Source organism: Orycteropus afer, unplaced genomic scaffold (genome assembly GCF_000298275.1).
Source record: "Orycteropus afer afer isolate SDZICR_OR568_19922 unplaced genomic scaffold, OryAfe1.0 scaffold00133, whole genome shotgun sequence".
NCBI classification, from domain to species: Eukaryota; Metazoa; Chordata; class Mammalia; order Tubulidentata; family Orycteropodidae; genus Orycteropus; species Orycteropus afer.
In genome coordinates, this window is record NW_006921720.1 from 2796008 (window position 1) to 2811244 (window position 15237).

Below are 15237 nucleotides of genomic sequence, written 5' to 3' on the forward strand. Positions count from 1 at the left end.
ATTAATTTTACAACCTCTTATATACTTTAAAATGTTACAATATTCCAAAAAGAAGTCCAACTTCTGTCCCTTACAGAAATAGTACTCTGGACTTTGAAAAAAGTTATTTTCTCACTGACAAGAATTTTATTTTTCTTATAACAGATTTTATTAGCTTTCATTTTCTATGGTAATATAAATCATATATTGTGAAGTTAATGAAAGAAAAATTCTTTATTTTAAATATTCTGTATATAATTATATAGCAAATCCAATTCTATTGGTTCTTCATTAAACATTTCACTTTATCTACTTTCTTTCTCTCACAGACTGTAATTTGTATTTAAAAAAAAGAAAGAAAGAAAATACAGAAAATTTAGCAGTAATATTAATATAGAACATTGGGGCAAATAATGCAAATAACTAGGTCATACATAAATCATTAATACTTGATTTTTGAATGAATTATGAGAGTTTTTAATGGTGTTTCTAATCTTATATTTAGATTATATTCCATAAGAAAATATGACTGACAGTAGGAAGAATCGATGCTAATAGGAAGGCCAATGAATTATCTAGTTCAGGGAGTGAATAATCAACACGTATGTATAATCAAATGCTATTTATATTTCCTTAACTAGCTACATGAATAATAGTGTTTGATATGTTCACTGTAATTTTTTGTTAGTATGGCTTGGGGTGTAGATTCTCCATAAAGCTTGAAGTAATGTATTTGAAATATTTTGTGCGTAAATGAATATCACACAACTAATCAATAAACACAAAGTTAAATGACAGATTCAGGACCAACAACTTATTACTGCTTTACTGAAATATTTTTGACTATTCATTCCTATATTCCTAAACAATTTAAAAAATCTTAACTGATTTGTAAAGTACACTCAAGGCAAGATGGTGAATCTGAAAACAAATTTCAGAATTCCAGCTCTTAATTCTTTAACATTCTACTTGTAGTTTACAGCTAAATACATCTGTTAGCCCTTTCAAGTTTCATTCTCCAATGACCTGACTTACTGTCATCCTACCTTCTGTGTCTGCTTCCAACGATTCCACTCAAACTTTTAAATGATGCAAAAAAAAGTGAACTAAATTAAAATAATTCTCAACAGTTCCAATAAAAATGTTAGCGAGTTACCTGACACACCAAAAAATTTTACAGGACCCTCTCTAAAGACCAAACCAAATTTGAGAGTCTAGATACCTGATTTATATGGGTCTCAAAAGCACTAGTCTCATGGAAAAGTGCCTAATTGGCAGCTTCGTCTGACCTGATTGATAGTTTCATCCTCAGATCACACAGGATAGGGAATGGAAGTTCTCCAGAGGAAAAGTGGTCACCCAAAGGAGGAAGAAAGAATGCAGGCCAGCCAAAAATAACAGAGGGCCCCTACATCTGCTTTACCACATGCTATTACCTCATGAGCATGTGTTGATGTTTTGTTGAAACAAAACCAAAAAAAACTCACTGCCATTGAGTCAGATTCAACTCATAGCAACTTCCGTCGTGATACTTCCTCAGAGACCCAAACCTGGTTTTTGTGAATATATGATATTCTGTCATATGCTATAGTTAATTTAGGCAGTCTTTTTGATTAAACATACTGTTTTCACTGCTGTGAATGTAATGCTATTAATTCAAATGTTTAAAAATTTAGAATAAATCCTGACACATTACAGATAATTAATAAATATTTGTTGAATTTTTTAAATCATAAATTTTAAGAGTCAGTGAAGGAATTGAGCACACAGAGAAATTTCCAAAGTACTTAATTTTGTTTTCTATATTCTCCAACCTAACATCAGGAACTCAGCTGTTGTTCTCCAGACAAAAAAATTGTCTCAACTATGCAAAGCCTAAGCACTAAATATCTTTAAACTTTTAAGTAATAATAAAAAAAGAAAAAGAAAAGACTTTTAAAATAGATATCTTAACTATAATAGGGAACACAAAATTGGCTTATTTATCCTGATCATTTGAAGTTAATCAATAGATTGATTCTAAAGACCTGAAGGATATTAATGGCTAAAAACATTCATCAATTGCTTGTAGCTCTTGACTTCCTGAGAAAAAGACTTATCTTCTGCCAAGTACTTAATAAAAGGGACAGAAGAAAGTAGTCAAAAATGTCTAGAAGACCTCATTAATAAGAATAGTTTGATTTGAGGAAATATAAAATTAACGGGGACAAAATTTCTAGTATGTAGGCAGTCAAAATCTTAGATATTCAAAGTCAATTTATCCTAGTGGATGAAAAAAAAACTCTAATGGATCTTGCTTTAGATTTCAGCCCTGATCTTTATACAAGACATGGCAGCCTCAAGGTAAATTGTGCTTGGATTCTATGTTTCTATCCAAATAATAACATAAGTCCTACCACAAACTCCCAGCTTACTCAAAATTTAGGTTATATTTAAATGAGGTCAAAAATAAACAGATAAACTACTTAGAACTTGAGATAAGAAATTATAAAGTAGTTACCAACTTCTGTTTGCTATTCTCAGCAATACTTATCATAAAATTTTACACTTGTCATTAAATTTTATTTGGTGAAGTAGAGCAACTAGCTAAAAAATGTTTGACTATCAAAGGTATTCAGAGGAAAAAGCTGAGTGTGATTGATTTGAAAGTGTAGCAACTCGAAAAAGAATAAAAATGCACAATGCTTTCTTTGTTTTTTGTAATTGAACAACTTTAGAATATATGCTTAGTTAGCATGTTGATGCTTTTACAGGAGACTACCAATCATCAGTGGGAAAGGAAAGGAAAAATACCATGATTTATTATTCCTTATAATTTCTTATAATTCCTTATTATGAAAGTGATCATAACCTCCTAAACAAAGTTTACCCACTAAATACCCATTTTCTTACCTTATGACCTTGTCTTCCTGGTTCCCCGATTTCTCCTTTTGCACCTTTATGACCCTATCAATCAATAAATAAATTTTTATTGGGTTTGGCACAGAAAGTGGTCAGAAGGCTCATAAAGTGGTCTCTCATCAAGTGGTCTCACTCACCATGTCAATACGTTACTAAGAAAAAGGTAGTATCACAAGGAAAATCATAATAGCTCTATTTGTTTTACATTGGGTGCTGTATATAATAATAACAATCAGTTTTCGTTAATAGTAAACCACTGTTCTAAAATAACAAATACTCTATTACATAGTTAAGCAACATCATTCATTCATATTTGCCCACTGTTACCCCAGATTCTAGTTTCCCTAAATGGAATAGGGTAAGAGCATTAGTCCTCTCCAGCATCAGCAAGTTATTTCTTGGAGGTGACAGCCCTCACCCATCTCATCTGGCCATACCCTGTTGGGTAGAAAATGCTTTGAAACCCTTCTGCCTCCTCTACACTCACATTCCTGAAACTGAAGAAGGGTTATATGAGCTATAAACTTCCCCAGGTACGCAACTTTCAGCCTCTTTTGTGCAAAATGTTAAGTGGAAAGGGAGAATAATAACGAGCAGTCACTGAAGGACACATAGCATGAAAAGAAGGCTCCTATCTTTTCTTGTTAGTCTGTCTATTCTAAGAATACATGTGCTTTGGACAGTAACATGAGGCAAAATGTGATACGCATGTTCCAAAATCAAGTCTGTCAGAACTTTCATTCCTAAGAGCCTTTCTTGTTCCAAGAGTACGAGTCTTTATGGGGGAAAAGAAAAAAAAAAAAAAAAAAGACAGCAATTCAGGCCCAAATCTTCTGTAGCCCTGAGAACCCACAAGAACTACCTTAGCTGGAAAAACAGTGCTTCTGGGCCTTTCACATCATAGCAGACAACCATTCATATGGAAGTTCTGAAAATCACTTTAGACTTAGAGATTAGAGAGATAAAGTCATTTATGCTTAACATTTGGTATTTACTTTTTGTTTTATGGAAATTTTCAAAGTAATTATCACTTTAGAGAGGAAAAACAAAAATAATGAGTCTCTTTTCTTACTCATTTTGCACAGATTTTCCATTTTTTAAAGAACTAAAACAATTTCAAATATATTATGTGCACAATACCTCCCCACACCAACTACCTCCCTAGGATGCAAATTTCTGAACTTTGATTTGGTGTTCTGGATTTTCTCAATCCAATGCATTTTACTGGTGTGTTTTCCCTGAACTACAGGGGAATTGTATTATTAAACATCTGTGTTTCAATAGGGGTATCTGTCAGGAGTGCCAGCTGAAATTTCTAGGACTGAATAAGCACCATGAACACAGACTTGCTGTTACAAATTGAATTGTGTGCCCTAAAATGTTATGTTGAGAAGTTTCTGAATTGATGAACAAGGGAGGATCAGCACATCCCTGGGAACATGAAGCTTCGTGCCAAAAACTCCTCCCAGGTCTCACCTGTGCATCTCTTCATCATCATACCAGTGACACTTAATACCACACAGACTCAAGAACACCTAGACACAGCCATGAGAACTAAATTAAATCATTTCAAGGTTGTCAACAAAGGCACTCAGGGCCACAGACTAAACTTCTTACTTTCAGAAATCACCTACTCTGCTCTTTTCCCAATAAAGAAATGGAATATGAAATGTCTTATGAAATATTTTCAAGATCCCCTAACTAAAATCACAATGATTTTTTAAAAACACTGCTATCTTTCCATTCGAGATTGTTCTTTTTTCTTAAATCTTCCATAGTCTATTATTTTAACTAGCTGAATGGTGCTCAAAGCCTTTATGTGATGAACAGAAATGAGAAACCAAAGCATGACATAAAGGTTCACAGATTAAACAGTGGTACGGTACAAGGAAATGTAAGCAGTTGGGGGATAAGGGATGTTCAAAAGACGTAGTTTCTACAGACCAGCATGATTACTGCCAAGGTCAACTGGAAAAACTGGGCTTTAAAATTTGTTATTTGAAAATGAACAAGCAATAATAAACTGATAAGGGTTCTTCTGGTAAAATGGAGGAGTAGGCAGAAAAGCTACATAGAGCCTCTTCAACAAAGAAAAGAGAAACCAGTTGACAGAGATATAGAAGATAATCCTGGAGCCCTGAGCTTTGAAAGGAAGTATACAGAAGTGGATTAGGCACCAACTAGTGGAAAAACCTGAACAAAAATACTGAGTACAGAGACGGAGCAGTGGACTGTCAGCTACTGTGATGGGACCAACAGCCGAATATTTCCAAGTGGTGTTGGGACCTGAGAATTGACCTAAAGATCAGCCCTGGTCACCAAGGGCTGCAGGGAGGACTGCACTGGTGGCCTATGACTAGGAAGGGAAATAGCAACCTGAGCTGGGGATTTTCCTCTGTCCAGAGGGTGCAGCCATTTTGATTGTTTACAAGTGGCAGCCATTTTGGATATTTAAAGTAACTGAGGATGCAGCCATTTTGAATCTTTACAAGTGGCAGCCATTTTGGATATTTAAAGTAACTGAGGGTGTAGCTATTTTGAATCTTTACAAGTAGCAGCCATTTTGGATTTTAAAGTGACAGCATTCTCATTCAGATTCCAGGGACCTAAGAATAGACTCTGTTTGCCAAGGATGGCAGGAACATAGGACATACAGGAGGCTGACAAAGGGAAAGGAGACAAGTAGTGAGTGTATAAGTGCTGCCAACTAGCAAACAGAGGAGCACAGCACAGTACCCTGCTTACATAGATAACATACAAACAAAACAAAAATCACGAACTTAGTCTTATTGGTTGCCCCTTGTAGGTAACAAGGTACAAGTCACTCCCACATACAATCACCAATTAAATATAAACATAAAAACATCACAATGCCTCCAAGACAACAGAGCATCACAGTGCACAGAAAGAAGCAAGATAAAGCAGGAGAAACAAGGGACCAGGATACAGACCCAAAACACATTCCTGAGGAAGATGCTCCATTGGAACTCCCTGATTAGGAATTTTAAAGAATTATATTTAAGTATCTTCAACTAATTGAGAGACAGATCAAGGAAAACACTAACAATAGTGAGGAAAACACAGAGAAAAACCTGGAACAATTCTGAAAGACAATACAAGAACAAATAACAAAATAAATGAAAAATTACAAATGGTACAAAATCTACAGACAGAAATCCAGAAGATTAATACTAAATTTTCAGAAATAGATAAGACATGGAACAGACAAAGGAGTAGAATTTAATCAATGGAAGACAGAATTAGTGAGATTGAAGGCAAACACCTCGATACTTCTTTGGAATGTGATCAATCAGAAAAAAAGATCAAAACATAATGAAGAAAGCCTAAGGTACATATGGGATACCATCAAAAGGAATAACCTATGTTTAATCAGAATTCCAGAACAGGAAGAGACAAATAAAACCACGGGAAAAAATGTTGAAGATTTGGTTCAGGTGTCCAGCAAATACGTGAAGAGATGCTCACAATCACTGGCCATCAGAGAGATGCAAATCAAATTAACAATGAGATACCATTTAACCCCAGCACTGATGGCAAAGTTAAACAAGACAGAAAATAACAAATGCTGGCGGGGATGTGGAGAAATTGGGACTCTCATACACTGCTGGTGGGACTACGAAGTGATAAAACCACTGTGTAAAGCAGTATGGCGATTCCTTAGAAAGCTGGAATTGGAGATACCATTTGACCTAGCAATCCCATTACTAGGTATATATCCTAGAGAGGTGAGAGCCAGGACAGGAACAGATACATGCACACTCATGTTCATTGCAGTGCTATTTACAATAGTAAAGGATGGAAACAACCTACATGCCCATCAATGGAAGAGTGGATGACCAAACCAAGGTACATACACACAATGTAATGGTACGCAGCACTAAAGAATAATGTAGAGTCTGCAAAACACCACATAACATGGATGAACTTCAGGACATTGTTGTTGTTATGTGCCATTGAGTCTGACCCAACTCTCAGCGACCCCTCCTTGGGTTTCTGAGGTGGTATCACTATGGAAGTAGATTGCCCAGCCTTCCTTCTGAGGAGTGGCTGGTGGGTTTGAACCACCAGCCTTCTGGTTAGCAGTCAAGTGCCTTAGGCACTACGCTACCACAGCTCCCTTGGAGGACATTATGCTAAGTGAAATAAGTCAATCACAGAAGGACAACTGTAGTATTAGTTTGTTGTTATGGAGGGTCAAGGAAAGGTTTATATATGGAGGGAAACTTTCTTTGTTGGTTGCCAGGGGTGGGTGGTGAGGGGAGGGAACACTGACAAAAAAAAAAAAAAAAATGTATCGACCCATGTCACTTTAGTTCCATGTATTTCACTATACATAAATTATATTTCAATAAAATGCATTTAAAAATAGTAATAATAAACTGATATATTTTACATTTAAAAAGGTATATTGAAGTGCTAACTTATATACCTGTAAATATGACCTTGTTTGGAAACAGAGATTTTCTTTTGAGTTCATAGTATGCAGGATGGGTCCTATACCTAATCTCTTCTGAATGGCATCTTATATAAAGAGAACAGAGAAAAGACACAGGCACACACAGAGGAAAGAGACCATGTGAGGAACCCTCTACAAGCCAGGGTATGCTAAGATATGTCCAAGGCTACCAACAAGAAAAAATCCTTCCATAGAGCTGTTTCCTGAATTTGGACTTCCAGCATCTAAAACTGTAAGACAATAAATTTCTGTTCCTTAAAGCCACCCACTGTGGGTGGTTTTTTTTTTTTTTTTTTTTGGTTACCACAGTACGAGGTAACTAAGACATTTGCCTGATCCATCAAAGTGGAGTGTCTGTACCAAGAAGCCAGTGCCTAAAGTAAAGGCTCCATTTTTTCAAAGCATACTACTCTAAAAAATAAAACACTCATTATTTGTCTTACCCTCATGCCTGGTAGACCTGGGTATCCTGAACGACCTGGTGGGCAGGAATTGGGACACTGTAAAAAGAGAGAGAGAGAGAGAGTATAAACTACAGTCCCCACTTTATGACAAAATGATGGATTTTAGGGATTCCAACTATAGAACCCCAATGCAACTCTAATCATCAAATAACTCTGAATACACCTTTTCTTTTTCCTTTTTTTCATTGTCTGTTATAAACTTGGAAATGTTTTAAGTTTATAAAAAAAGTACAGAGAATATAACAAATCCCCATGGTCTACTATCCATATTAACATGATAATATTTGTCCTATTTATTTTAAATATAATTCATTAAAGAAAATGTTTACAGAAAACCTATTACATCCTACTTTTTACTACAACCTGATCCAACTTCCCTCTTGCCTTCCACTGAAATAATTCTACACTGAGATTCATATTCCCTTGTCAAATGGATCAGTATTGCATTGACTGCAGTACCAACATCATTTGAATATTAGCCTATAAATAACAAACAAGACTCAAAGGGAGTTATTCGACTTTCATCTCCTAAAATTATGGTGCTTTAGCGAAAAGCATCCTTAGTAATGTAATAAACTAATTAGTTTATAGACAAATAAGATTATGGAAAACAAAGATTCATTATATTTCTATAATGAAAAATTGTTACAGTCTGTACACAAACCAACAGTTCTCTAGTGCTGCAGGTTGCTGTCATCTAAATAAAGGTAAAACACAGTATATCCCAGCAAGATTATTTAAAAGATAATTCAAAAAAGATTATGGGGTGTTTGACTTAAATGCTATTATTTTTAAAAAGGAAAACATCATACCAATGGATCTCCATCATGAAGTCCAATTGTTCCCTAAGTAAATAAAATATTAAAGTTAAGAATGTAGTTAAATAATTAATTCAAGCCTAATAATAATAGAAATTTCCTTGGACAAAAATATAATAAATATACTTTTTCAATAAATGTAATGACTATATAGTAGCTATATAATATAATATATATAATATTATAAGCATATATAATATGCTAATATTTTGAAAGTTGACTCATGAGTATAATCCTTCTGGAGAACCCTAAATTTCAGTAGATTATTTCTTTCAAGGAATTGAAGGCAAATGAAATGAGAGAGAGAACAGAAAATATGGGGATTATGAAAAATAAATTTAAAATATAGATTATCTACTTGAATGTCTTTTTTAAATTTCTTACTGTGTAAAACCTTCATAAAACTAGTTCATTTGAAAATGCTCCTTTTATATGTCCAAGTTTTGAACATTTGAGGAATCATAAGCATCAAAGGACTTCAAATGTCATGAGTAAACCTTGCCCTCCACCTTTTAAATTATTGTGAATCCTCTACTTTTCTGACCTAAAAAAAAAGCATGCTCTCAGTGGGTGAAGAAAATTGCAGCCAGTTTGGTGACTTATAACAGTGACTCAAATTAGTATGTACTTCCATTTTTGGTTCTTATGTTCAGTCACAATTCTCAGAAGCAAAGAGAAATTCAAGCCACAAATCACTTACACTGGGTCCTGGAGGGCCAGGGGGGCCAGGTGGTCCTTTTCTCCCAGGGTCACCCTAAGTTATTTGAAAATTGTGACACAGTTGTTATACACATGTCAAAACATGTTACACAAAGCTGGCGAAGCATGAGAGACTGGTATTATTAGAAACCCCTACAGAGCTCAGCCATGCATAAACCTGCTACCAAAATCAATGGGAGGCCCATAATCCAATTAGCTCCATAAAACCGGAATAATAAAGGTGTTCCAGTCTCACTGAGGTAATAAAATAAGGCAAAGGGAAAAACAGGGTAAAATAGCAAAGCCAATTCTTCTCTATAAGATGGTCACCCTATCTATTCTGAAAGCAAACTGGAAACATCACATATTTTTTCTACTTGATGTACAGAGGAGCCAGAGAATCCAGTACTAGTAGTATCATCCAGGTAATGATAGCAACAACAAAAAAAAGGTTTGCTGCATGAATGAGTGCATCTGCCCTAAAGCTTTACATGGAAGGTTGATCTCCATAGAGCCTGCCCCTCACTGGTGCTGTGCACCCACCATCTATCACTTGGGCTGTCACTGCACTCTCTTGTAAATGGAACAGAAGATCAAAGATGGCTAAATTCAAGTAAACCATTAAGATGAAAATGGGTTCCAATAAGGCTTAACATCCAAAGTTTATTCTGGAATGTTTCCCTATGTTATGTTCTACTGTAAGAAGCCAAAAGCATCATACAATATTATTTTGGTTGTTGTTAAGAATATACAAAACAGAACAAGAACCAATTCAAAATTTCCTACATGCACAATTCAGTGACATTGATTATATTCTTCAAGTTGCACAACCATTCTTGACCTCTTTTTCTGGATTGTTCCTCCTCTACTAATATAAACCCACTGCTCCCAAATTTCCTATTAATCTTTCAAGTTGTTATTGTCAATAATTTTGTCAATAGTTTGTCATACTCTGGTGGCTTGTCATACTTTGGTGCTGTGAGGCTGAAGGATATACCACCAGTATTTCAAGTATCAGCGGGGTCACCCATGGTAGACAGATTTCAGCAGAGCTTCCAGATTAAAACAGACTTGGAAGAAGAAAGGGGCTATCCACTTCTCAAAGAACTGGCTGGTGAAAACCTTATGAATAGCAATGAAACATTGTCTGATATATTACTGGAAAATGTTATGAATAGCCCTAAAACATTGTCCAATATTGTGCTGGAAGATGAGCCCCTCAGGTCAGAAGGCACTCAAAATATGACTGGGGAAGACTGCCTCTTGAGAGTAGAGCCAACCTTAATGATGTGGATGGAGTAAAGCTTTCGGGACCTCCATTTGCTGATGTGGCACGACTAAAAATTGGGGGGAAAAAATAAGAAAAAAAACCTGCAAACAGCCATTAATAATTACAACATGGAATGTACGAAGTATGAATTTAAGAAAATTGGAAGTTGTCAAAACTGAAATGGAATGCACAAAAATTGATACCCTAGGCATTAGTGAGCTGAAATGGACTAGTTTGGGCCATTTTGAATCAGACAACCATAAGGTCTACTATGCCACGAATGACAAATTGAAGAGGAATGGGGTGGCATTCATTGTCACAAAGAATGTTTCAAGATCTATCCTGAAGTACAATGCACAGTGATAGGATAATATCCATACACCTACAAGGAAGGCCAGTTAATACTACTATTATGCAAATTTCACACCAAACACCAAAGCCAAAGATGAGGAAATTGAAGACTTTTACCAAGTTCTGCAGTCTGAAATCAATCAAACATTGCAATCAAAATGTGTTGATTATCACTGGTGACTGGAATGCAAAAAATTGGAAATAAAGAAGAATCACTGGTAGTTGGAAAATATGGCCATGGTAATAGAAATAATGCTGGGGATCTCATGATAGAATTTTGCAAGACCAACAACTTATTCATCACAAATACCTTTTTTCAACAACAGCAATGATGGACTTTGCCAGACAGAATACACAGGAATCAGATCAACTACATCTGTGGAAAGAGGCGAAACAAGGCCAAGAGTTGACTGTGAAACAGACCATCAGCTACTCATATGCAAGTTCAAGTTGAAGCTGAAGACAATTAGAACAAGTCCACAAGAGCCGAAATATGACCTTGATTATATTCCTCTGGAATTTAGAGACCATCTAAAGAATAGATTTGATGCACTGTACACCAATGACTGAAAACCAGATGAATTGTGGGATGACATCAAGAACATTATCCATGAAGAAAGCAAAGGTCATTAAAAAGATAAGAAAGGAAGAAAAGACCAAAATGGATGTCAGAAGAGACTCTGAAACTTGCCCTTGAATGGAGAGGAGTAAAGCAAATTAAAGAAATGATAAGATAAAAGAGCTGAACATTTCAAAGAGCAGCTTGAGAAGACAAAGTCAATCATTATAATAAAATGTGCAAAGACCTAGAGTTAGAAAACCGAAAGAGAAGAGCACACTCGGCATTTCTCAATCTGAAAGCACTGAAGAAAAAACTCAAGTTGCAACGTTGAAAGATTCTATGGGCAAAATATTGAATGATGCAGGAAACATCAAAACAAGATGGAAGGAATACACAGGGTCATTGTACCAAAAAGAATTGGTCAATGTTCTTCCATTTCAAGAGGTGGCATATGATCAAGAACCAACAATATTGAAGGAAGAAGTCAAAGCTGCACTGAAGGAAGTGACAAAAAACAAGGCTTCAGGAATTGATGGAATACCCATTGAGATGTTTCAACAAATGGATGCCATGCTAAAGGCACTCATTTGGCTATGCCAAGAGATTTGGAAGACAGCTACCTGGCCAACTGAATGGAAGAGACCCATATTTGTACCCATTTCAAAGAAAGGTGCTCCCACAGAATGTGGAAATTATCGAACAATATCATTAATATCACACACAAGTAAAATCTTACTGAAGATAACTGAAAAATGGTTGCAGCAGTATATTGACAGAGAATGTCCAGAAATGCAAGGTGGATTCAGAAGAGGATGTGGAACAAAGGATATCATTGCTGATGTCAGATGGATCTTGACTGTAAGCAAAGAATACCAAAAAGATGTTTACTTATGTTTTATTGACTGTGGTGGTTAAGTTTGTGTATCATCTTGGCTGGGCCTGGTTGAGTGGCTGGGCAGCTGAATGTAGTTCTTCCCCATGGTAAGATTGGTAATTAGCTCCATAGTGAAATCTATTGAGCAGCTGAGTAGCTGCTTTGGGTATGTGGTCTGCTTTCCATGTATAAGAAACAGCTTTCGGAATGGTCTCCAGCTTATGGCACACTTGAACCCCGCATGTAGCCATGTCCTTGTTCTGTCATGCTCTGCCAACCTTGGGACTTTCAGTGGACTTGAATTAATGGCCTGCCATATAGTTTGGTAACATCATTGGTGCCTTTTTACTTGTCAATACTGGGCTTGTCAGTCTCAGCAGCTAGCAGCTGTCTGAATGAAGAAAAGCCTCTAGCTTCAGTCGGCCAGGAGCAAGAGGCAGAGCTGAAGCCCAAGGTTGAGGGGCTTTCACCCAGCCCCTAGACCCTGGCACTTTGAACTCAGACTTATAGCCTCCAAACTGTAAGAGAATAAACTCCTGTTTCTCCAAGCCATTCCATTCGTGGTATATTCCTGTCAGAGTGATACTAGGTAACCAGAACATTGACTATGCCAAAGCATTCAATTGTGTGGATCATAACATATTATGGATAACATTGAGAAGAATGGGAATTCCCGAACACTTGACTGTGCTCATTAGGAACCTGTACATAGACCAGGAGCCCATTGTTCGAACAGAACAAGAGGATACTGCATGGTCTAAAATCAGGAAGGGAGTATGTCAGGGTTGTATCCTTTTACCATATTTATTAAATCTGTATGCTGAACAAATAATCTGAGAAGCTGGACTATATGAAGAAGAATGTGGCATCAAAATTGGAGGAAGACTCATTAATAACCTGCAATATGCAGACAACACAACTTTGCTTGCTGAAAGTGAGGATGACTTGAAGCACTTACTGATGAAGATTAAAGACTTCAGTCTGCAGTATGGATTACATCTCAACATAAAGAAAATGAAAATCCTCACAACTGGACCAATAAGCAGCATCACAATAAACGGAGAAACGATTGATGTTGTTAAAGATTTCATATTAATTGGTTCCACAATCAACACCAATAGAAGCAGCAGTCAAGACATCAGACAACGTATTGCACTGGGCAAATCTGCTGCAAAAGACCTCTTTAAAGTGCTGAAGAGCAAAGATACCTCCTTGAAGACTAAGGTGCCCCTAACCCAAGTCATGGTATTTTCAATCACCTCATATATATACATGTGAGAGCTGGACAATGAATAAGGAAGACCAAAGAGGAGTTAATGCTTTTGAGCTGTGGCATTGGTGAAGAATAATGAAAGTACCATGGACCACCAAAAGAACAAACAAATCTGTCCTGGAAGTAGTATAGCTAGAATGCTCCTTGGAAGCGAGAATGGTCAGATTTATCTCAGCTGCTTTTGTCATATTGTCAGAAGGGACCATTCCCTGGAGAAGGACATCATACTTGGTAAAGTGGAGGGTCAGCAAAGAAGAGGAAGGCCCTCAACAAGGTAGACTGACACAGTGGCTGCAACAATGGGCTCAGGTATAGCAAGGACTGTGAGGCTGGCACAGGAGGCAGTAGTGTTTCATTCCGTTGTACATAGGGTCGCTATGAGTCAGAGCTGACTTGACAGCACCTAACAACAACAACAATATTGTCAATTTGATCTGGCATAGCTAGTTCTTAAAAAAGCACAATGCTCAAGGTAGATGTTCTTTACTAGTTAAGGTAAACTAATGTTTGATTTTAACTTTAGGGGATATTTTTAATTTAAAGCTTAAGATTTTAACATTATCTCAGGGCAGTAGTTTCAGGGGTTCATCCAGTGTTTAATGGCTCCAGATAGCTTGATTCCATGGGAATATTATCTTTGATCAAAATGTTCAATAATGGTAGCTATGTACTATCCAGTTCTTCTGGCCTTGGGGTAAAGGAGGCAACTGGTTATAATCATTTCATATTCATTCATTTGTTCAGTAACAAACTTGTCGAATAGTAAGCACATGTAGAATAGCAAGAAAGGTGTATAATATGTAGCTGCTTCCCTAATGAGTTTACAATTACCTACCATCATGTAACTACTGAATATTTTTTTAAATATTTACTGTCCATAAAACACTTTTTCCAGCAATTTGTTCTATGAGGTTCAACTTTTTATTGCCTAAAGTTTTGTTGGTTCAATTACAATTTAATAATCATAGCATAAACATACATGGTAAACTATTCACTCTTCATCTCATGAAAGCTGTCTAATAGAAGAAATACTAGACCCCAATCCTGATTGTGAGTTTATAAAATGGAGGTAACATTCCTTGACTTGATCACTAAATTTGGATGTCAGGGGAAAAAAAAACCTTAGCTAAAAACTAAAAAAAAATTAAAATCATTCTATAAAATCAAGGTAGCATTATTATTCCTAGTCATCATCAACATTATGAACCAGAATAAAGCTAATCTGCCATTTTTGTTATTGTAACAGGAAGTATACAGTTACATTAATTCGCCTTCCCTGGTAGCACCATCTCTTAAAATAGCAAATGTCTGTCAAAATGACCTGTGGTACTCACAATTGATCCAACTCGGCCAAGCTCTCCAGGGAGTCCTGCTGCCCCAGGAGGACCCTGAAATCATCAAATCAAAGGTACATGGTGATTTATGGGTGTTTTTACAATCTAACATAAATGATATCAAATATATTAAACAACCAACTTAGAATTATGAATCTGTGCTGGCTTTGGTTTCCAATAAGACAATAACACATTTGATCAAACTTTAATTATTTAAAATAGAAGATAAATTTCC

General features: G+C 36.1%; 1 protein-coding gene across 1 annotated transcript in view; it reads right to left on the reverse strand.

The window, feature by feature from the left end:
• COL9A1 (collagen type IX alpha 1 chain) overlaps positions 1 to 15237 on the reverse strand; it is a 116647-nt gene that overhangs the window by 57824 nt on the left and 43586 nt on the right. Inside the window, 5 exon segments of the mRNA XM_042781563.1 lie at positions 2872 to 2925; positions 7801 to 7857; positions 8634 to 8666; positions 9340 to 9393; positions 15003 to 15056. Coding sequence (XP_042637497.1) covers positions 2872 to 2925; positions 7801 to 7857; positions 8634 to 8666; positions 9340 to 9393; positions 15003 to 15056 — 252 coding nt within the window.